The sequence below is a fragment of the Pleurodeles waltl genome, chromosome 1_2, assembly GCF_031143425.1.
Source record: "Pleurodeles waltl isolate 20211129_DDA chromosome 1_2, aPleWal1.hap1.20221129, whole genome shotgun sequence".
NCBI classification, from domain to species: domain Eukaryota; kingdom Metazoa; phylum Chordata; class Amphibia; order Caudata; family Salamandridae; genus Pleurodeles; species Pleurodeles waltl.
In genome coordinates this window covers 1163886221-1163908627 of record NC_090437.1, presented here as the reverse complement: position 1 = coordinate 1163908627, position 22407 = coordinate 1163886221, and the positions used below count along the sequence as shown (strand labels likewise).

Genomic DNA, 22407 nt, shown 5'->3' with positions numbered 1-22407 from the left:
CTGCATTGGGACCGCCTGTGGGTGATGCATCTCTGCAGCTCTTTGGAACTGCGGCTGTGCAATGCCCCCTTGACGCAGATCTTCACTTTGCATCGGGTCTAACTCCTCTGTCCTGCCACTGTGTGACATTTCCTTGCTGTAGCATCTCGCATCACAGCCCTGCAGCACCCCTGAATCGCTGCTGCATGACGCATCCTTGATGCAGGACTAAGCATCACAGCCCACAGCTCATCAGGAACTGCCTCTGCACAACACATCCTCAATTTAGTGTCTTGCAACAGTCTATAACCAAAATTTAAAGTACTTTGTTCAGTGGGCCTAACTTGGTCCCTGTATATGGCCTGCGCTCCATCACGGTTGGCCTGAACGGCCTTGTCCCGTGCGGGCGACCAGATAACCACAGTTGACACTTTGTGATTTAAAGCACAGTTTTTATTTGAACCTTTAAAATTGCATAACTATACTATTTGGATTTTTTTCGTTTTGATGTCAAATATTTATTTATATTTTACTCTATTTTTCTAAGTTGGTGTGGGGTTTTGCTTGTGTTGTGTTTTCACTTTATTACTGTTTGAAGTACTGCATAAATACTTTACACATTGCCTCTACGGTAAGCCTGGGTGCTTTTGAGCCAAGCTACCAGATAGTTGAGCACAGGTTAACGTGGGGTTTGCTTGTGTTCACCCTAACAAGAATTGTGGTTGCTGCTTGAGTAGGGTTCCCCCCCATTAACCAGTAACCCAATTTCCTACGTGTATCCATTGATATTCAGGTTCTAGATTTTCAAGAACCTTAGATACAGGTGGTGAAAATCATTGGATGGGCCGACAGTGACGGCTGCCATATATATAAAGTTGCGGGCGGCAATAACATAATAATATAAAAAGGGCACTTATCTTATTTACTTACCACAACGTCCTCCTCGCTCTGGTGTCTTCTGTCTTTGAAGCTTCCGACCTAGAAAACTGTACTAACCAATCCTGATGCTGCTGTCATACTGTTAAACGGCATGAGGGAAGTGTCAGGATTGGAGGGAGCGGACTCTCTCAGTGCTCCTAAGAGCGCTGGAGGCCTGTGCTTTCTCTAACCCAACTGTCTTAAGACAGCTGAGTTAGAGAAGTTTAAAGTGTACATGTCAGGCTGGCCGTCGCTAAAAGGCCGGCCAAAGGGACATGCACACTTTAAACATAGTCCACAGCTCCCTGCTGCCACTTAGTAGCAATTGCCCGACCCCATCCTGACACACGGTTCAGGACGGGGTGCTGAAAAATAAACTGGTAATAAATAAACTTTATTGCCATTTTATTTTTCAGCTGCTCTTGGGCATTTTTCTAGCGGGGCAACACTCCTCCGCTTTCACGGAGGAGCCATCCCTGTGGGCCGGCAGTCAAAAATTCCTCTTAATTATAGTAAATCTATACATAAATCCCAAGGCACAGACAGAATACATTATTATGTAGGAAAGTACAGTGCACCCTGGTGGACCTAAGAAGGTCCTACTTTGAAGCTTGAATGCTGATTACTGTGGACTTTAACTTAAATCTCTTCCAGAGAGATTTAAATTACAAGCATTTCAATCAAATATCGTATATGGAAAATACTACATCAACTGCATACACAATACAAGCACAGGGATAAACTGAGAGAAAATCTGGCAACCACACTCGTGGCAGCTGGTTTGAGAGTATGAAATCGTCAACTTAGTGAAGACATTCCCCCTGCTTGGACTCATGTCACAGAAAATTCGAATTCTATAATTGATTGGACAAAAGCAAGCTCAACATTGTTTAACCAGATAGCGAATTACACCATTGACCATCGTCCCGAGAGCGACCATCATCCACAAATCGCACATCTAGCAGTCATTCTCATTCCATACCAAAGTCCAAGCATTTAGCTTGAAGATGCATCTAAAGGACTTAAAGTGGCAAGAAGAATGGGCACCAGAAATGAAAGCTATATGTGCTCACCTGTATAAGCAATATAATACCGCAGAAGGAAACCCCATTACCATCTGGGAAGTGGTCGTTAACAGGATTCCAGCTGTTTTCCCCAAAAAATCATTGCCAAATCAATGGGCACAGGTGCAGATTGTAATACCGCCTGGCTTACATATGGACTCAGGAAAATGAGGAGGAATTTATGTAAACAGATTTTGCTTTTTAAAGTGAAGTCTTATAATTTCAGTCACACAGTTAAGATTTCTCCAGCACCAATACAAAAAAGAAATCTGGTTAGCTGGAAAAAACATCTTGATGATTTGTGGGCAAAACTATTTAGCACGTGCAAAGAGGAGAATCCCCAACATTTGTAGCATCTAGTGAACTTGATGGAGAACGGTAATATAAGGGCATGCAACACAAACATAAGTGAACCTGAGTCGGTATCTCATTTGCAAGTTTACTAGGTTCCAGGTTTCTTCACAAATTATGAATATGAACATCAGTATTATTAAAGTCTCCACATTCTCTAAGGGAGCATCAGAAATTATGGTGTCACAGACCAAGCAAGATAGGGGAGTACAAACATCTCCCTCACCCTCACATTTAAAAGAACAACTGCTGAAGGTGATTGGGAAATCAAAGGTAAATGGGCATACAGGCCCTAACAGATTGCCCCAGGCCTTCTTCAAATCTAATTCTAACGCCTGGGCAAATAAGTTATGCTTTGTGTATGTGGCTGTTCTAAGTATGAGTAAAGTCCCAGCATTGTGCAGGGGGTCAATAATACCCAACATTTACAAGGGAGGTAATAAATCCTGGGAACTACTGCCTCTTAGCCCTCTTGAATAAATGGGCCAAGTATTTTCTCTCTCTCAAACCTTATGGCACTTTCCAAGTGTATGGAATGCATTTTGCAATCAAACCAGTACTGTTAGCAGGTTTTGTTGATTTCAGGGCTGTATTTGACAGTGTGCTAGAGACATCCTGTAGCAGATATTGGCCATATGGGGCATTTGATGGAAAGGAATGTATGATGGAACAACGAATGCTGGAACCACACATGCCTGAACAACGCAGTCGGAACAAAGACCAAGTTGTTACCACAAATGCCTTTACCGTGCATGCCTTCACAACGATTTTTTGTTTTTAAAACATGCCTAGTAAAGGCATGTGTGGAAACGGCATACATGGCTCTAGCATGCCACCCCCCCACCTGCCCTAAGGCCCAGAAGTACCCCACCCCTAATACTAAAACTACCCCGACCCCCCACCACTAAAACAAAACTACCCCGGATACCTCCCACCCACCCTGAGCCCTAAACCCTTCCCCAACCTCCCCCAGCCGCCCTACAAATAACCGACCCTCCACCCCGCCCACAAAAACTTAACTACCCCAATTCCCCCACCCCGCCCCTAAAAACAAAAGTAACCTGATACCCCCAACCCTAACAACCTAACTACCCCAATCCCCCACCCCCAAAAACCAAACTATCCTGATCTCCCCACCCCCTGAAACCAAACTACCCCTACCCCCTCTGACCCCCAAAAACCTAACTACCCTGACCCCCACCCCCAAAAAACAATCTACCCGACCTCCCACCCTCCTAAAAATCAAACTACCCTGACCCCCACCCAAAATAACAACCTACCCTGACCCCACCCCAAAAAACAAAAGTACCCCGATCCCCTTACCCCCACCCCCAAAAACCAAACTACCCCGGTCCTCCACCCCTCACTCCTAAAAACAGAAGTGCCTTGATCTCCCACCCCTAAACACCAGAACTACCCCGATCTCCCCACCCCTGCCCCTAAAAAACAAGCTATCCCAACACCCCCACCCCAAGCCTTTAATCTACCTCCCACCCCTAAAAACTACCCCCCCACCCTGCCCTAGCCCCACTTACCTGACCGCATCTTCTCCTGATGCACACTCCCTTCTTCTCCGCCTTAACCACGCATGTCCGTTGTTCAGCACATGCGTGGTTAAGGCAGGGAAAAAGGGAGTCATTTTTAATGCACGCGTGGTTCCTCTTGCGTTAACAATGTTATTGTTGTTCTGGAGTCATTGTTCTGGACGGTTCCCAACCGAAAGTATTTCAGGCAATACGTTTGTACTCAGAAACACGGTTAACATGTACAACTAGGCGACAGAAACAAGATATCTGGGCAAGTTTTCACGTCGGCTGAGTTTTGGGACCCCTCCTTTTTACCTTATCTCCAACCTCTCGAAGAATTTGGACTCGGTAAATGCACAGCCACCTAAATTGGGGCTGCAGATTGATCTGAAATCTGCCCTATGCTAATGTTTTACTATTAATGAGCAAGACGAGGATAGGACTTCAGAGAATATTGAATGAACTATACGATTTTACAACTGTAAACAAATTGGATATTAATGTGAATACAACTAAAGTGCTCAAGTAGGAAATTAGATTTATTTTTAAACTAGTGCCGGGGCATAAACGGGAATCCTATTGTAAACAAGGGTGAGAACGAATATATGGGGCCATTATAGATAACAAGGGCTGTTTTAATCAGCACAAATTGATGGTGAAACCAGCCTTCGCAACATCGTCAAAAGTCGCTGAAGGGCGGAGAATCGGCCTCTTTCAAAAGAATCTTAGCGCCAAATTGATCCCCACTTTAAGCTACAGGAGCGAAATAATGAAGGGAAGAGATTCTAAGCTCTTACTCTGGTTAATAGGAATACGTATCAATCAACTTTCTGCCTTCCACACTGTTCCTCCCAATCCCTAGTGTGCCTAGAGTTTGGTCTTCTAAAGCAGAACTTGGCTAGGCGAGGATCTTTAAAACAGCAGAGCCGGGCACCCTGAACAATATAATCCAGCGAGAGCTAAGGTATACTACTCAAGGCTCATGAATTATATGGATTCTTCTTTACAGTATTATGAGCATATGATCTTCAGGAGGCTCTATTCTCAGGAAACATATTTAAAAGGACTTTGTCAAAGCAAATCCACAGACTGTCACTGTTGGAGGATAAAAAACACATAGCTAAACAAGTTTACTCATGGCAAATTATAAACAGCTAAGTCTCGTTTGGCCCACAATCGTATGTGCCCATCTTCTACTCATAGTACTTAAAAAGTAAATTCATGCAGTGCCGTTTGTTGCTCTGCCAACATTGGATAGTCTACCCCCAAGGATTAAATCGACAGATGCTACTGTGTATAGACTGTGTTGCAAGGCAGAAGCATAACTTCATATATAATATGTATTTTCTAGGATCTTTGCGTCAAACAAAGATGCTATTTAAGGAAGCCACTTAATAATTTGGGGGCTCTTACCTATCTGCAGACAGCAGTCATAGAATGCATGAACTCAACAAATATATTTCTCAATGTTAGCCTTGTTACGTTTCTGATGATGATTGAAAAACACATTAAGACTGTATGTTCTTGTTAGGTCTCCGAACTGCATCTTGAAAAGTCTTTACATTTTGGGTTCTGCTTCTAGTCATGTAATCGTTTTGATTAAAAAGGCATGTTAAATAAATAATGTGAATATTTTTTACGTATTGTTAGACTAAATGTGCAATAGCAAAAATACCCTCTCCTCAAGTGTTAAGGGTATTTTTATGCTGCCTCTCTGCTTTGAAACACATTCACACTGCTGCTTTCAATAGTCTTTCTATTCAGTGGTGGTCAGTGAACATTGAAAGTGGCGGGGTGTAAATCCCTCCCTCCAGTAGAATCAAGCAAGTAAGCGAGTGAATTTACCTAACACATTTTCTTCGAGGGGTGGCCATTGGTAGGGTGAGTTCTCTCCCCTGCATAGTTTTGACAAAATGGGGCCAAATGCTGCACATTAGGGCACACTTTCTTATAAAGTGGCTGAAAATCAAAAGGTTCTTAATTAAATATTCCAATACTTTTGTGATTTGCCTTGTCATATGACTCAATTCAACTTCTGCTTCTATGGTTCTCTGCAAGCCAAATAAAGTTTATCTGACTGACTGACTGAATCATTTCATGTTTGGAAGGGGCACAGTGGAAAAGTTAAAAGATATACAGATCTCACCATCATAAGACACCAAAGCTAGACACATTTTACAGGCTGAAACAACAAATCAATCTATCTATCTATCTATCTATCTATCTATCTATCTATCTATCTATCTATCTATCTATCTATCTATCTATCTATCTATCTATCTATCTGTCTGTCCATCTATCTATCTGTCTGTCCATCTATCGGTCTGTCTGTCCATCTATCGGTCTGTCTGTCCATCTATCGGTCTGTCTGTCTGTCCATTTATCTGTCTCAGTGCTTAATTTGTGCTTGTTGTTTCCGGTGCTGAGCACCGGTACTTATTTTTGAGGGCCGGGGATTATTCTCCTCCCTCAAGCATTTTCTGCAAGCAAAAGACACATATGGGAAAGACGGAGGAAGAGAAAAACGAAAAAGCTTCACAAAGGTAGAAAGTAGAAAGCTGCTAGAGTGAGCTGAAGGGCAGGGAATGGCTTCATATGGATTGAAGCGGCCCGAGATGGCTTCAGGATTACGCGTCCTCAGTATTCCGTGTTCACACATTTAATTGCAGCAGCCGCATGTTTGAGAGGAGGGCTTTGGGCACGGCACATTTTTATATACAAATTACGCACTGATCTGTCTATCTAGCTATCCACCCATCTATACATTTTTAATATATATATTTAGTTTCTGAGAATATGCACATTTAAAAATGTTATCATGCTAACATAAATAATACCTCTTCCAAAATTTATATTTAAAACAAAGTGAATGTGTTGTGATTTTTTGTGCCTCATTGGCAACTTGAAAATGTGAATCAGGATCTTTCTTTGTGTGTAGCACAAATAGCTGATGTGTCAGTAACTAAGATATTAACAGCAAAGACTTAACACCAAATGCAATTTAGTTCTTGCAACTCATTTAAAATATAAAAAATAGAAATTATAGGAGCATTATTAAAGATGTTCAGTAAATGACATATCTCTGAACAGACTTGGTGACTCTGTACTGTATTCAACATATGTACAGTGCATGAGTCTACTATATTATCTATGTCACATTAAGTTCTACATAGGTTTTTCATGTATGATTAAATGTATGCTCTTTGTTTCTAAGTTTGTAGATGGCCGTATCCATAGAGGTTAGTTTGCTCTTTTCAGTAATACAGTCTTCTATTCAGGACCTCCATTTTTTTAGGATACATTTTTCCCTGCTTAAAAAATCTTTTGCTTCTTTGGATGACTTGCTCTTTAATTTTTTAGTCAATTAAAGATGATTTTAAAAATAGTTTACCAATATCTTTTTCTGTAACGTGTTGAATGTTTGATATTATTTTCTTCCATAGTCCATTAGTTAATGGGAATGTGGTGGTTGAATGAATAAGTGAACTTTTATTGTTCCTACATTTCCTAAATCTTATTTTAAATCAGTTTTGATCTATAAATTAATTCCAGTTCTTATGGGTATGCAGATGGTATTCTTTTACAAGATTCCTATAGGGTGACATGCTACCTGATTGTACAACTTGATGAATTCTGTAAATGCATTTTTTCATCCAGACGTTCTTGTGTGTTCTGCTGGTTGAGAGAGTAATATACTTATTGTTCCAAACATTTGCAAATTCAGAGTTGTCAGTGATAGCCAAATGTATCTCCCAAATTCCCTTAATACCTTTACTTTTCGATACAGCAACTGAATATTTGGCAAAGGGGAGGAAGGGCAGCCTTGTTTCATACCGCTTTCAATTATAAAGTCAGATGACAATGTTCCATTTACAAGAGCTCTAGCTTTAGAAACGGTATATAGATATTTTAGATTAGATACTCATTTGACTGCAAGATCCATTTGCTCCATTTTCACAAAATCATAATCCCAGACAGCATTTCAAAGGCTTTTCCTATGTCTAGGCTCATAACAGCTCCAAGTGAACTGTGTCTAGGGGTTAGATTCAGCCTGCTGTTCATTTATTTAAATATAACAGGATCGGCCAGGTGATGCCAGGTATCTATAGGGGGCCGGCTTTAGGGCAGTGGGAGCGGTTCGGCCACTCTGGGTGCTGACCTGGTTTAGTAGGCGCTGACCTCGGGTGGGAGCTGTGTTTAGCAATCAAAGTATGAAACTTGCGATTTATAAGCACCTGCTGAAAAGTTCCTTGTGCGTCCAGCGTTCAGGAAGCAAATAAAATGCCAAGATAACTCTTGTGATTAATGTTCCTGTTAGGGAGAGAGATGGGAGTTTTGTCTAGTGGCAGCTTTGACTCGCCATCAAGTAGCCTAGATTGTTAATATGCCTGCTGCAAAGAACAGAACTATATTTTATGTGGATAGCTTAGTGGAATTTTAAAGCCAGCCTTTACAAGTGCTTTAAAACGAATGTATGTGAAACGGGTGGGGGAGCTATGGAGAGATGAGGGACACATTTGCAGGGTGGTAGTGAGGGAATCCAAAGAGGTGGTCATGGAGGGTGGGGGGTGCCAAAAAAGACTGTCGCACAGGGCGCCACCAGCGCTAAAGCCGGCCCCGTATCTATACCTACACTAGTGGTAGTACTGTAGAAAGATATATCAATACTGATGCTGTCAATACATGTTATAAAATAACTACTATAGCACCAAGTGTCCCTAATATTCTGAACTCTGGATGAATTGTCTTGAACATACTAAATTAAAATATGTGTTGTGTATACAGTCCTTTTGTACAAAACGTCAGATGAATGTCCATGAAATAGAGAATTTTCATTTATAAGAAAAGTTTATATTCGGACATCCTAAGTAGACTTCCACAAATGTTCTAAGATTCTAGTTAGAGTAGTAAAGTATTGTTGACATAACTCGTGGAGTCATGTGCCCACTAGAAGTGACATTGGATGCATACAGGGAGCCACAAGATCTGGAGACTAGCCTTTTCTCTCTCTTGTGAGGAGAATTGTTTCAATAGCTACTTTCAGATTACCTAGTTTTCATCAAAGTATTTGAGCGTCAATCTCTGGGAAAAAAGCTGTAAACAAATGTTGGTAACAGATCAGCAAAATTCCTGCATCTAATGATTGGACCTGACACACAGACCATCATTTAGTGACTTGTTCACTCTAATGCATCAGAAGTAAATCAGGAACAGGCCAATAACCCAACCCTTGCCACTCTTAAGGTGAAGTTGTAGACAACAACCAAGTCACACACACCACCCAAATCATTTTCCCAAAACTGTTTTCCTGAACAACACCACAGAAGACACAAAATAAACTACTTTTGCTCCCACCAAGAAAGGAAAAGCAGATGTGGATCAGCGAGCTAATGGTCTAAAGATATGGATTCCTTATCTTGAACACCCAAGCTTCAATCTGTCACTCCACTTGTATGACCATTGACCAAACACCTGCCTTCCCTCCGATCCTTTCAAGCTCACATTCACACATTTCAAAACGTTGTTGATCAAATTCCAAAAGATCCTGTCTGCTCTGCCTGCATAGGAAAGCTTGGCCATGCTTCTGGCTCCAAGCACATCATGGCAGCTTTGGTTCAAACTCTGTTGACTGATGCTCCAACTCAGACGACTGATTTTATTTTGAGTGCTGATCGGAAGCTGTTAGCTTAAAATCTAAAGGTGTCTGAATGCCTCCAAATTCCAGAAATTGGGAGGTAAGACTGATTCCTGTGAATACAAGACTCCTTTGGTTCAGATTCCAATGCGCTGCAATTTGACAGTATACTCATTGTGAGGGTGAGAATATTGGAAATGATTCAGAATCTTACCTTCCTCTCCTCTAAAGCGAAATCAGACAATGATTGCCACAGATGCCTCTCTCCTGGGGTATGCCCATCAACAGCCTGTCATCTCATCATGAGAAACACCCCTACATCAATCCCTTAGAGCTGAGGACATTTAGGCTCGTCTTGAAACCCTTCCTTCCCATGTTCATAAAATTCAAGTGCAAATATTAAAGTGACAACACAATAGGGCTTGGCTTATTTGAACAAGGAAGGAAGCTTGTCCTCCATAATGCTCTCTGAAGAAGCTATCCACCTCTGATTCTGGGCCACACGTAGTAAAATTGCTCTATCAGCACCGCATCTAGCATTGACTGATAATATGGTGCCAGATTGCCTCAATAGGCTTCTTTCAGTCAGTCAGTAATGGGAGCTGCGTGTTGAGGTGCTACCTCTCCTCTTACACAGATTGAGAGCTATGGCAATAGAACTCTTTGCAATTATGAAGAACAAATCCCATACGTTTTGTTCCATTAAGCACACTGTTCCTGGGACAGTACAAGATGCTAAGGCCCTGACATGGATAGTTCAGCTTCACTAAAGCTTTCAATGAATGCCTCATACAAAAAGTCATGCTTCAAATCAGAATCTCAAGGCTATCATAACACAGATTTCCTAAAGTGGGCAAGGTGACTGTGATATCATGGCGTCGTATCTTAAGCTTCAGAGCCGCCTTGTGGTTTCCTCTTGGTTAGGATCTAATTTCCAATATCCGTTTAAAGAACAAAGGGCAGAGGACACCTGCTTCGTCCATCTTTTATCAAGCTAAGTCTTCTGGCCTGCAAATTTAAAGACTGACTTTATATTTTTACCATCATTCACCTGAAATCCTGCATGTTTTTCTGTATGCCAGAATGACTTGTATCAGAGTAATCTACTCAAGTTGATGATCACTCTGTTTTCTCATCCTGGTGCAAGGAGAATGGCATTAATATTTTTCATACTGTAACTGTGCAACCTGTATGGTTTGTATTTTTTGTGGCAGAAAAGGGTTGAAACATCAGCACAATCAAAGGATACTTTGTGGCCGTTTTGGCCTACCCCTTATCACCGGAACACAAACCTGTGTTTAGATGTTGTTGATAGTGTGCAAATTCCTTATCCCTCCTCTCTTGCTTCCATTTGTGTTCCGCCCGCTGATACCTATATTTTGTTTACTCCTTTCTCATCAGTCTCCTTTGAACCAATGCACTTGTGCTTTTGAGATATCATGCATAATTTCAATTATAGATCCTCTGCCCTTCTCCTTCAGGGTTACTTTATTTATGGTATATGAAAGATCCAATATCTGTTAAAAGAACAAGTAACTCACCTTTAGCAAGTTCATACTGATGGATATGATGGCTCCTGCAGATTCCTTTCCACCCTTCTGACTCACTTTCGGAGGATGGCTGTTGGAATTATTCTGCTTATTCTTTGTTTGGCTTCAATTTTCAAATTTTTAGCCTCTGGATGGCACAGAATGAAGTCACAAAGAACTGATGTCACTAGTTCCTGTGTGCATGTGGTTCCACAAGTATTGTCAAAGAGTATTATCTGACAGTGGTGACTAGTCACTGTGACAAAGATTATGTTCCAATTACATACTAATGCCTCGAGAGTGGTGGGTATGCATCAGAAAGAACTTTACAAAAGTTAAGCAACTTATTCTTCTTGCCTCATTTCTAAGGGATGCTAAATGAGGTCAGTGTCTCAAAACAAAAAATTGCAACTAAATTCATCCTTCAAGTCTGTTAAGCAATAACATCTAGAACCACAATTTGAGTCAATATGTACAGACAGCATTTGTCGCCCACTTTGTCAACTCTGTTTAGACCCATCTTTAAACAATATACATTTTTCGTACCGTTGTACAATAATTGTAAGATCTCTTGCTGGACAGCACATTCCCCTGAACTGATGGCATAACATGGGCTAACTTGCTGCTCTCTTTGATCTATTTGGCTCTTCTCATACTCCTTGTAATTGTCCTTCTCTATGAGCACCTTGATACCTTGCACACACTGACCCTTGGAATTGCACTTTGGTGTCTTCTTTCGCTAGTCTGATTCTTGTATGACTCAAATACGGTGATTCCATTCTTTACCTGATTTTAAATACACAATGCTTTTTAACACTTGATGATTGCCTTTTTCAATGCACTTTGCACCTGGTGTCCTCATTCGCTAGGCTGATCAATATAACACTGGGCTCATTTCGCCCAGGCCCTTCCTTTTTTGACTTGCTTCAGAAATGTAAATACATGATGATTTTTAGCTCCTGCTGATGGTATTGTTTGGCATTTTTAATGCCTGGAATGTGATATGAAATATTAGAAATGTAAAACGTGCAACACATCTCCCCAAGGGCATCCTGGTGGTAAAGCAGATAGGTAATTGCGGAATAGAAATGTTATCAAATTAACAAAAGAGAACGTTTTTAAGCATCTTCCGCAATTACAGTGAGAAGAAAGTGTTCCTAGTGGAACTCAGGAGTATTTCAGTGTTCGACTGTGCTTGATATTAAAAAGAACATTGCCCATGTGAACACTTTTGATACATGCAATGAGGATCAAATTGGTAGAAGCATAATGAAGGATTGAGTAGGACTGCCCTGCGTGCCCGACTGCGAGCGTCTGACTTTTTTTATTTTGACCCCTGCCTCACACTAATCTAATGTGTGTCCAAATTCCTAGCATTGTTCTTGGACATGAGTGAGGTCCTGGACCTGGTTAGGAGGAGGGCAGCCACTGTGCCCTCATTCGTTTGACAGTGGACTGTGGTGGGTCTGGAATGTAGAGTGGCGGAGGTAGTACACTGTGTTTTGTTAATCAGTAATTGTGTCCAGATCTTTTTATCTGTGTCACCGGAGCTGAGGCCTACTAGCCCAGTTGTATAAAGTTCTGCTGTTATGCATTATCCCGGATCCTAGCACTAACAACCCTAATGTATGGTATGCACGAGATATATGCGATCTGTGTGGTACATGTATTGTGTGTATAAGTGAACCCGAATGATCGAGACCAATTCTGTTTTGTAAGCCCCTGGCCTATTCCTGTGCACATGGTGAAGGTGTGGTCGTTTTCCCACACAGTGAAAGTGGATTAATGACATTCCTGAAGCTAGAGAGGAGACCTAGACAGTGAAGTGGGAAAAGAAGAGACAGAGCTTTGGAAATTCCATTAGAACTTTTACTGAGAGGAGAAGGTGTTTGGTCTTCCTGAGATCGACATTTGGTAAATGGTGGGATGAAGAGTGGGACTGCAGTCTCTTATTTTCAGGGTGGTAAGGGTCTCATGTGATGACAACCTTTTGTCTTCTTCCTGACCACTGTTCGGTGGGGCTGTTGGTAGCCAGGGGCAGAAAGTTCACACCTCTCTGTTCCACTGTTACTGGTACTTCAAACTGGCAATGGCCCTGCTGTGAGGAGCATACTTCCCCAAAGTACAGCCTGGGGAAGACACTTCAAAGAATAACTGCTCCCAAACCTTTCCTGTAGGTGACACAGAATCGACATTGCCAACTTACTTCATTTAGAAATGTATGAAAAGCTTCTTTCCCAAAACAAGATAACAGACGGTGACAAAGGAGGCAGGGTGATCTAGAGTTTTACTGTTGCCTTACAATGAGCTACTTATTAACATTTTAGGAATCTGCAGCGTTTGCCTGGAACCCAGCAGGCACTCAGATAGTTCTGCTGTGGCAGTTAGTGCACTGGGAGACAAAGACACACAGGTTTAGCAAAGCTCATGTGGCTGTGGCTTGTTTAGCAAGCCTTAGTCCACAGCAAAGGTCAGAAACCCATAGGAGAGAACTGAAAATTATAAGAGGAGCCATCAAATCAAGTTTCTTGCAACCCATCTCAGTTTTACGTCCACTCTGTTTTCCCTCTCAACAGACTAGTGTACGAACGTCAAGGCTTCTATTTCTGATTTTGAGTTTGGTGCAGGATTTCTCCTCCACTGTAGCTTCCAGCATAATCAGCTATGTCAACTGCAGGATCTCGAAGCTCCATTCATGTTAACAAATGTGAATCGCATCAACTTCAATTCTATGGCGTTCCTTTGAGTGAGCTAGGTTTTTTCCCTCCCTCAAAGGCATCTTTTCTCTCATATCTATTCTCGTGTGCTAGAACAAAGTGCTCCAATAACAGCAGGCTCCTCTGGTGCCCCAACCATATCTGCTAAGCTGAGATCAGCCCAGGGGATTTCGACTAAAAAAGAGGGTAGAATTCAGAATATCCCTAAGTGATAGAGCCACCCTCTTTGACTAAGCATGCCCCTTGATGCTTATTAGAGGGAGCTGGTTCAGGCTCATCCACTTTGGCTGCAGCTACTGTTCACCATCTCAGCACCACCTCTCTCCACCAGCAAGGTCAAATTATTTAAGTCAAACAGCCCAGGTCAGCCTCAAGATCAAAAGAAATCACTTCAGCTCCCTCAGAACTCTCCACTCAGACTCCTCAGTATCCTTTCTCTGGAGGCTCACTAGGCTACAGGGACAGGCCTCTGCTGGAGTTGGGTGAGGGCGTTTATAATGGTATCTGTAGTTTTTGGGCCTGGGACGAGCAAGACGTGCAATTTCTCCCACCAGATGTATAGTGAGTATCACAGCGAGCTCCCTAGTTAAACAAGCTGTATGTAAAGCCTCTTCTATTACCAGAAGCCATTTCATTGATTTTTCAATGTAAAACCTAAGTGCGGTAATCCCAATCTATTTATGCTGTGAGTGTGTTTTACGCTGAGCATAGCAGTGCGGAAGCGCTGCTTTTCTGACATGTTGTTATATATTTGGGCTTTTAACCATGCCCATCACTATCGCTCGTTCATGGGCTTGCCCTTCAAAAATCCTTTGTTATCATTGGTAAATGCTTCATGCTTGTCCCTCCTTGGGGTGGTTTGGTTACCGCCTTGGACATCGACCCTGTTACATGGCTAATTGCACTTTAGCCAATACGTTTGACTGCGAGCAAACTTCTTTTTCCTTTTGTGTGTCTCCTTCATGCTCATGGCGTGGTGCTTTGAATTGGCTCGCTTATGTGAAACTGTTTTACTTTTCATTTTCAATTTATGTGGCAAGAAAAGTCCGGTTAGGAGTTTACACCGCTAATAGCGCTAACTCGAGCAAATGCGAGAACCATTGCATAGCAAGTGCTTGTTTCTTCATGTTGGTGAAATCGTCAGGCAAACCAGGTCTGTTTCGAAGTCCAAGAAAATGTTGTATTAAATGTATTAACCCTACTTTCTTCTCAACGCTGTATGATTATAGGATCACAGATGCCCTGTACAATGCAGATCTGTAGCAGGCTCTCGCGCTTTTCATTGACCTAATTTAGATGAATTTGCTTCACTCCCTGGAACTCGGTGGCTTACAGGTGGCGGGAAAGCTTGAAAATCCTCAATTATTTACTGGGCTAGATTCTTCAGTACAGCACAATTGTTGCGTGTGAGCAGCTAACTGGGCAAAAATAGTGCGGATTGCTTGGATAAGTAGGCACTTTATAGCTGTTGCAATTCGTCATTTTCTCTCAATTTAAACCGAGGCAATCTGTAAGAACTGTATCCATGTGTATTTTGGTCGTTTTTGTTTCTCTCACGTTGCTTGTATGATTTCTACTACAGAACGCCTTGTGCAGAAATGAAACAATAATTCATATAACCCAGCAAAAACATGTCTATTGCTTAGATGTATGAATACAATTCGAGTTTTAGTCCCGTGTAGTTTCGTGCTCCTTAGAATCCTGCGATAGTTTTTTTTTTCTTCTCTACGTTGACTTATCAAGCGACAGGCCAGTTCTGTGAACAAACCACGGTTCGTTCTGAACGCCCTACGTGTTTACAGTACTTACAGGACACGCCAGGTTACTGTTGCTAGCTCTGCTGAGCAATCATAAGAGCCCAGGGACCAGTGAACGTATATGCCAGGCAGCTGCCACCTTGAGCAGGGGCAGGGTGAGGCCTGGGCGGAGCTCCGAGCAGCCTGCGAGCCAGAGTTGTCGGAGAAATAGTGCAATCAGCGCCGGCCACCCTTTAGGGCCCTGGCATCTCATCAGGAGAACGGCTACCGCGGCCACTCAGCAATTGCACATGACCCTCAGACGCACTCCACTGTGGAATAAGTGCCTTCCTTTTCTGATTGATTTTCTTCTCTGTCGCTGCTGCGTTCAATCATTTGTCTGCCTCACATCTGGCATCTGGCACTGAAGACAATAGGATGTGTTGTGTAACCCAGTGACTAACACCTGTGAATGAAGAAGGGAGAAATAAAAAAACAAATGCTTGGAAGATTCGACCAAATAGCTTGGCCTGCTTCAGGGGTGCTGAAGGCGCCTGAAGAGTAGTCTATACTTGCGTAAGCATTATTAAATGGAATATATGAGCCATCACAGCTGACGCGGTCAGTCTTCGCTCTGGCACAATGGAATACGTGCTTCTCGTTTTATATTTCTCTTTCTTCATCTGCCTCTGTGCCCTGGTCTGTTTTTACTTTTCTGGGTGCCAGGAAATGACCTATAAACACGAAGGTAAGACATCTGTCGCTTGTTGGGTGTACTGCAGTATGTGCAGTTGATGTGGTCATCTCGGCTTTTTAATGTCACTTTTTTCCTCCTTTCCATTCGCCATTCGATTTACCATCTTCCTTCATTCATAGACAGCCAGCTTGATTCTTATTGCTTACTTTTATATTCTAAACTCCCCCAAATTGATTTGTGGACCATACACAATGTTGTTTTGAATGTAAACTCTGTTGCACCACGCTGCAGGCGATCAAAATGTTTTCTAAATGCAATTGCCGATATAAAATTCACAGAAAAAGGCTCCCAGCAGTTGTAAATGTATTTGAACGCGAAGATCACACCGTGCCTCTGCATAGATTACTCGTATTATTGGAAGGAATTACGAGAATTCATTAAATTTAGCGCCTGCCGACTTCTGAATACTCGGAAGGAAGCCAAGTATTGTATTTGCTGTGAATAAAATACGTGCAGCACATCATTCCCAGTGTATAAAGTGTGAGTCCTTGGCAGGGTCTCTCACGGGAGTTCTCACAGTGTTGAGCAGATAGAGCACTGCAGCATTTCGAGCCTAATGCTGCCTTGATTGCATCCTACAAGCTTTCAGCCTGTTTTAGCGTCTTGATTACTTAACTGGGCTCCAGTTGAGAACTGAAAGCCTGCAATTGCTGTGAGTGCAAGAATGAGGCCTAATGTTGACACATCACCAGTAGCAACCAGTTTTAGACTCAACAGAGGTACAGTGAATGCCTTAAATCTCTCAGTCTTTTAGATAGTGGTGATAGGACTTGCCTCGGTGACTGTGTTGTACAGACTGTGCCCATTGCACATACCCTTCTTTGTGTTGATGGTTTGGTTAGAAATGTGTGTTTGTTTAATTAAAATGATTTTTTTTGTCAATTTGCGATTTTACACCAGCCACCAAGTTTACCAGGCAATATCTCTATTATTACACTTCAGAGTCTTCCAATAAATCAGTTGCAGAACACACTATTGCTCTGCATTTAGTGAGTCAGATGTGTGTACTTGCTTACCAGGCACCTTCTGCCACATGATTCTTAGGTGAGGTACTCTGTGTATACCCACCAGACGTTGCCATCCTTAGGATCATCTTAAGGAGTTGTGGCTATGCAACCCCACTGTGGACTATCAACCTGTTTGCCCTTTGAGGCGAGCCTGGCGTGGAGGAGTTCTGACCACCAGACACCTTCAGTAGAATGATTCTTAGCTGGGTGAGGTACATTATGTTTAGCCACTAGGCATGGTCATTCTCAGGATCCTTTTCGGGAGGTATGGCAATGCGACACCACTGGGGACCATCACCGCGTGTACCCTTTGAGACAAGCCTGGCGAGGAGGAGTTCTGAGCACCAGGCGCCTTCTGCCACATGATTCTTAGTTGGGCGAAAAACACTATGTATAACCAGCAGGCACTGTCACCCTCAGGATCCTTTGAAGGGGAAATGGCACAGTCTCTCACCAGCACACACTGTCGACCCCAGGATCCTTCTTGAGAGGGGTGGCTACGTAGCAGCACTGGATACCATCATCCTGTGTACCCTTCGAGTTGAGGAGAAGTTCTAACCACCAGGCGCTATTAAGAATCTTTTGAGGGAGTGGGCATATTTGTGGGGTATTTATGTATGGTGGAATATGGCCCAAAAGGCAACTGATCACGTCATGGAGAGTGTAGGATTATGAGTACCACATTGTTTGTTACAGATCAACAACAAATTTGAAAGAGATCATTAATGTTATAAACAGCACTTATATAGCACACATTTTGATGTGTTTAATGTGATGTTTATCTGTGAGACCCAAGTGAGTGGCACACATTGAATCAACTCAGAAAGATGGAAGGCGGAGTGGACCCAGCAGAGGCCGTATTATATATAAGCCACATAAAATATAGGGGCATATTTTAAAGCCCCTAGCGCCTTTCTAACGCTACATTAGCGTCAGTTTTTTTACGCTAATGTGGCGTTATAAGGCCAAAAGCACCGTGCCATATTTACAAAGTGGCGCAGTGCATGCATTGCCCACTTTGTATCCCTTTGCACTACATTTTGCCTGCACCAGGCATAATGTATGCAAAGGTGGCATTCCCCCATTGGGGGGGGGCAAAAAATGGCGCAAAGAAATCTGACAGATTTCTTTGGGTCATTTTTGCCTGGCACTTTTAATGCCTGCTTAGAGCAGGCGTTAAAAGGAGGCGTCTGTTGGTTACAATGGGCCTCTGGTTGCTTTGCAGGATTAGTATCAACATTTTTTACGCTAATCCTGGAAAACGCTAGACTAGCGTAAACAATTCTGACACTAGTCCCTAAACTACCGCCATGTTGCACCGTATTTTAAATATAACACACACATGGTGGCGTTAGGGGGCGGTAAGGGGTGCAAGAAAAGTGCCCCATAGTTTTGTTTTTTGCAGCAGGCAACCCGCTATGATACTTTATGTTGAGTCAAAGCTGCCACTTGGCCAAACTCCGATCTCTCTCTTTAGCAGGAACACTAATCACAAGAAGTATCTTGACATTTTAATTGTTTATTGAAAGCTAAACGCACAAGGAACTTTTCAGCAGGTGCTTTTAAATCGCAAGTTTCGTAAGCAATTGCTAAACACAGCACCCCCCTGAGGTCATCGCCCGGTGCGGTTGCACAGCTCGCACCGCCCAAAAGCCGGCCCTGGCAGGGACCACAGGGATCTGTGTTGCACTAGCGCTTCCACTTCATAGCCAGTTGCTAATAGACCAGGCACACATAAAGTTTCAACATTAGAAGATCAATGTCATTGGAATAGTATATCATTCTGTAATGAATATTGCCCCCCCTTACAGGTGAGCGCTCCCTTGTGAAGAGCGCCCCCTACCATCCTATTAGCATCACCCCGATCATTCATAGGTGTCACCTTGTGGAAATCAGCCCGTTAATATCTACTTTAATGAGATGCCGAACAGACACAACAGCAATGCTAATTGCCCAACTCTTCAGAGAGTGTTTGTGTGTATAATTACTGCTTTGCTTAATGACATATACTCAGTCACATACTAATTATGTTGATTTATAAGCTGAAAAAATGTGCTTCCCAAGCAGGGAAATAACGGATGGATGGGGATGTGCAAATATTATGCTCCGTGGTTCAGATGCACCTATGGTTTTATTTTGATGCGATTAAGAAAAGGTGATCTGAGATCTCATTTTGCCTTACAAAACGCTACAGCTAATGTGAGCCGCCAGACACTCACTCTCCCACGGCGTAGGGTGCTACACGCCTGACAAGTTGCTTCCGTTCTCAGCACTATGGTGTGAAGCGCTATATAAATGCTACAATATAGCACAATATACTACAGTTAACGGTGCAACTGAGGAATTATGAATACTATGTACTTATATGTAACTGATCAGTCATGATACTCAGGAGGTAGCACAATTAATGGTGTGTCCAGTGATTGAAAACTTGCTTAACGATCACCAATATCATGCATTTAAACTGATGATATCTCAACGAAAAAAGGCTTCCTGCAAAGTTTTCCATATTGTATTGATCTAGTGCTATAGCCCTTGGAGTTATGCTGTAACTAAAAATCACTTTTTTTCCACGGGTTTGACTAATTCATGTGGCAACAAAAGACAAACTATGCAGTGCTTTAAATGAAAACATAGAAGTGCAGGTACTCATTGTTTAGAGTACCTGTTTGCTCCTGAGGAATGGCGGTACTCATCCATTGTAATGTATTGCAGCAGTGCTGGGAAGTGTAGGTACCCTCCCCCTCAAATTAAAGAAGTGCAGGTACTCGTTACCGGAAAGTACCTGCCCATTTAAAGCACTGAAAATATATGAATTGATGCAGCATATTGAATGACAATATTATTTCACTATTTTGGCGTTTAACACATTAATATTTTTTGGCAAAAAAATGACCTCATTAGTACCAGTTGGGCACATGAATGTAGCAATCATCAACGGAAAGTTGACCAGTTAATCTTGGTTAGCAGTCTGCCACAGCGCAGAAACAGGTATTGTGCCTTTTTTATTCAATTGTAATCTGTTTAAGTAACGCACCTTTTTAATTGAAATCTGCAATTCAAATTATGCATCAGATGTGGATTTAGGGCCATATGTACGAACACATTTTCCCATTGACACAGAATGGGAAAAACCCTTTGCTACATCTGGCCCTTAGTGAGGTAAATTCATAATTAAACAGAAAACGCAGCGACAGGGGGTGCATGGCTTACCACAAAAGATGGCGGATGGACTTCTCTGATTCTCCTGCACCAAGCCCTGGAATAGTTCAACATCTGCACACATCCATGGCATAATCACCGCAGCTCCTGTCCCCCCTGAGCAAGCTTGCTGTAGCCTGCCACTGGCGCCGTTTGCCATTTTCGAATGGGCCTGTTGGTGTCGGCCTGCCCTCCTCTTGAGGCGCTGGAGATTGGGGTGTGAGACTGGGCCCTCGTCCTATGGCTGTGGACCTGCCCTCGGCTCGGGATGGATTGACTTGGCCAGGCCGTCCCGGCACCGGGCTGTACAGCATGGAAGCAGATGCCGCTGGACGGGGGGATGGCCAGCCGCGCGGAATTGTGCGTCCCGTGGTGCTGCATCCTGCTGTGCTGTGGGCAGTGGCTGGCCCTGACCCCTTAAATACCTACAGGGCATCCCAGGGGGTGCTGCTGTGATACACCGCCGCCTCTGATGGGGAGCCTTGGTGCCTGGGGCGGCTCGGCATGGCGGGTGGTGCCAGTAACCTTCTACAAAGGGTGACCTGCAACTATTACAGCACCATTGCAGCAGGAAACGTGAGGTGCTTTCTCAGACACACTTCGGGTCGCCCCTGCAGCCTTTTTGCCCAGCATGCATGTGGCTGGCCGCGTCGCTCCCCTGTCTGGTAGAAAATGGTCAGGGGGGGGCCTCCGTACTTGCCGAAGGTGGTTCACCCCTCGTTTATGGCCCCCAAGGTGTGAGGAGGGAGGAGTGAGGCCCGAAGGTCTCTTAAGGGGCAACCTTACAGGGCTGGGCCTCTTTGGGGGAACGGCGGTCAAGACGCGAGAGTGGCCTAGACCGGACTGCGGACATCTGTGCAGGGCAAGTCCAGGTGAGTCGGAAGAAATAGGGGGCAAGGGCGGAGGCCGGGTGTTGGGACGAGTTGATCGCAAGCTGGGATGCGTTGAGGTATTGCTTGCCCCTGCACTCGCGAGCACCCTTACAATCCCCACCATCTCCCCCCTCCCCCCTCGCCCACACAAAACACTCTCGCTGGTCGGGCGCAATAGTTGGGCGAGGAGCGCCTTGCTCGCCGCTCCCCCCATAGCCCCCAACCCCAGCCTGCTTTCCTCACCTGGGTTGCAGGAGCTGAGAGTTACGGCGGATGACCCACCTCTCGTGGGGGGCGTCGCCGTCATCCAAGGTCCAGCAGAAGCCAGAGCGCCCTCACCGGCATGCAACTGGAACAGGGCGATGCTGGTGGGCGGACGCGCCACGCCGGGATCGGACCGAGTGAGGTCGGCCGAAGGTGGGCTCTTGGGCGCGGGCGTGCCACACCGGGACCGGGCTCGGGGGCTCAGCGATGAGAGGGCGCGGTGTCATGGGCGTGTTCAACACAAGTTGCAGCGCGTCCAGTCAGACACGTGGGAGGCGAGTGGGGGCTCGTCAGAGGGAGGTCACCGGGGCATGGGTGCGCGCAATCCTAGCTCGCAGCACGAGGCAAAGGCGAAGCATGGGGGGGGCGTGGCTTCAACGATGTCGGGTGGGCTAAGGTCCTTGGTCCAATAGGCTAGGCTGCTCCTGTCCAGGGGTTCGATCCACACCCCAGCACGTGCGCATAGGAGCGCGTAATTATTGGCACTCTAAGCGGACGAATAAAAAAAAAAAAGAGACCACGCTATTTCTCTAAACCCACCGCGGAGCAATGTGCGGGAGGGGCGCGCGTGCGTATGTATTTAAAAAATAAAATAAAAACAGAAGATAAGGGGCGTTAAAAGGAGACTAGTTCAGGAACAATCGATAATGTTAAATAGGGCAGAGCTGTTTTGCGTTGCAGTGATTTCCTATTGGTGATTGCACAAAAAAAAAAGGAATATAGATATATATACATAAAATAGCAATGGGTGGCAAATAGGGACCCAGGGATCGGTATTGCTAATTTGCTTCCAGGGCCACCGCACAGGGGGCATCCCGGCGGTGTCCGCGTACGGCAACGGCGCGGCACGG

At 43.9% G+C, this 22407-nt stretch overlaps 2 protein-coding genes across 9 annotated transcripts in view; both read left to right on the top strand.

The window, feature by feature from the left end:
- Positions 1–22407, top strand: part of JAKMIP1 (janus kinase and microtubule interacting protein 1) — a 1798968-nt gene that overhangs the window by 1436356 nt on the left and 340205 nt on the right. The gene's annotated exons all lie outside the window — the stretch shown is intronic.
- LOC138249061 (uncharacterized) overlaps positions 16043–22407 on the top strand; it is a 40361-nt gene continuing 33996 nt past the window's right edge. The window contains exon 1 of the mRNA XM_069203118.1: positions 16043–16203. Coding sequence (XP_069059219.1) covers positions 16098–16203 — 106 coding nt within the window. The 5' untranslated portion in view covers positions 16043–16097. The remainder of the gene's footprint in view (positions 16204–22407) is intronic.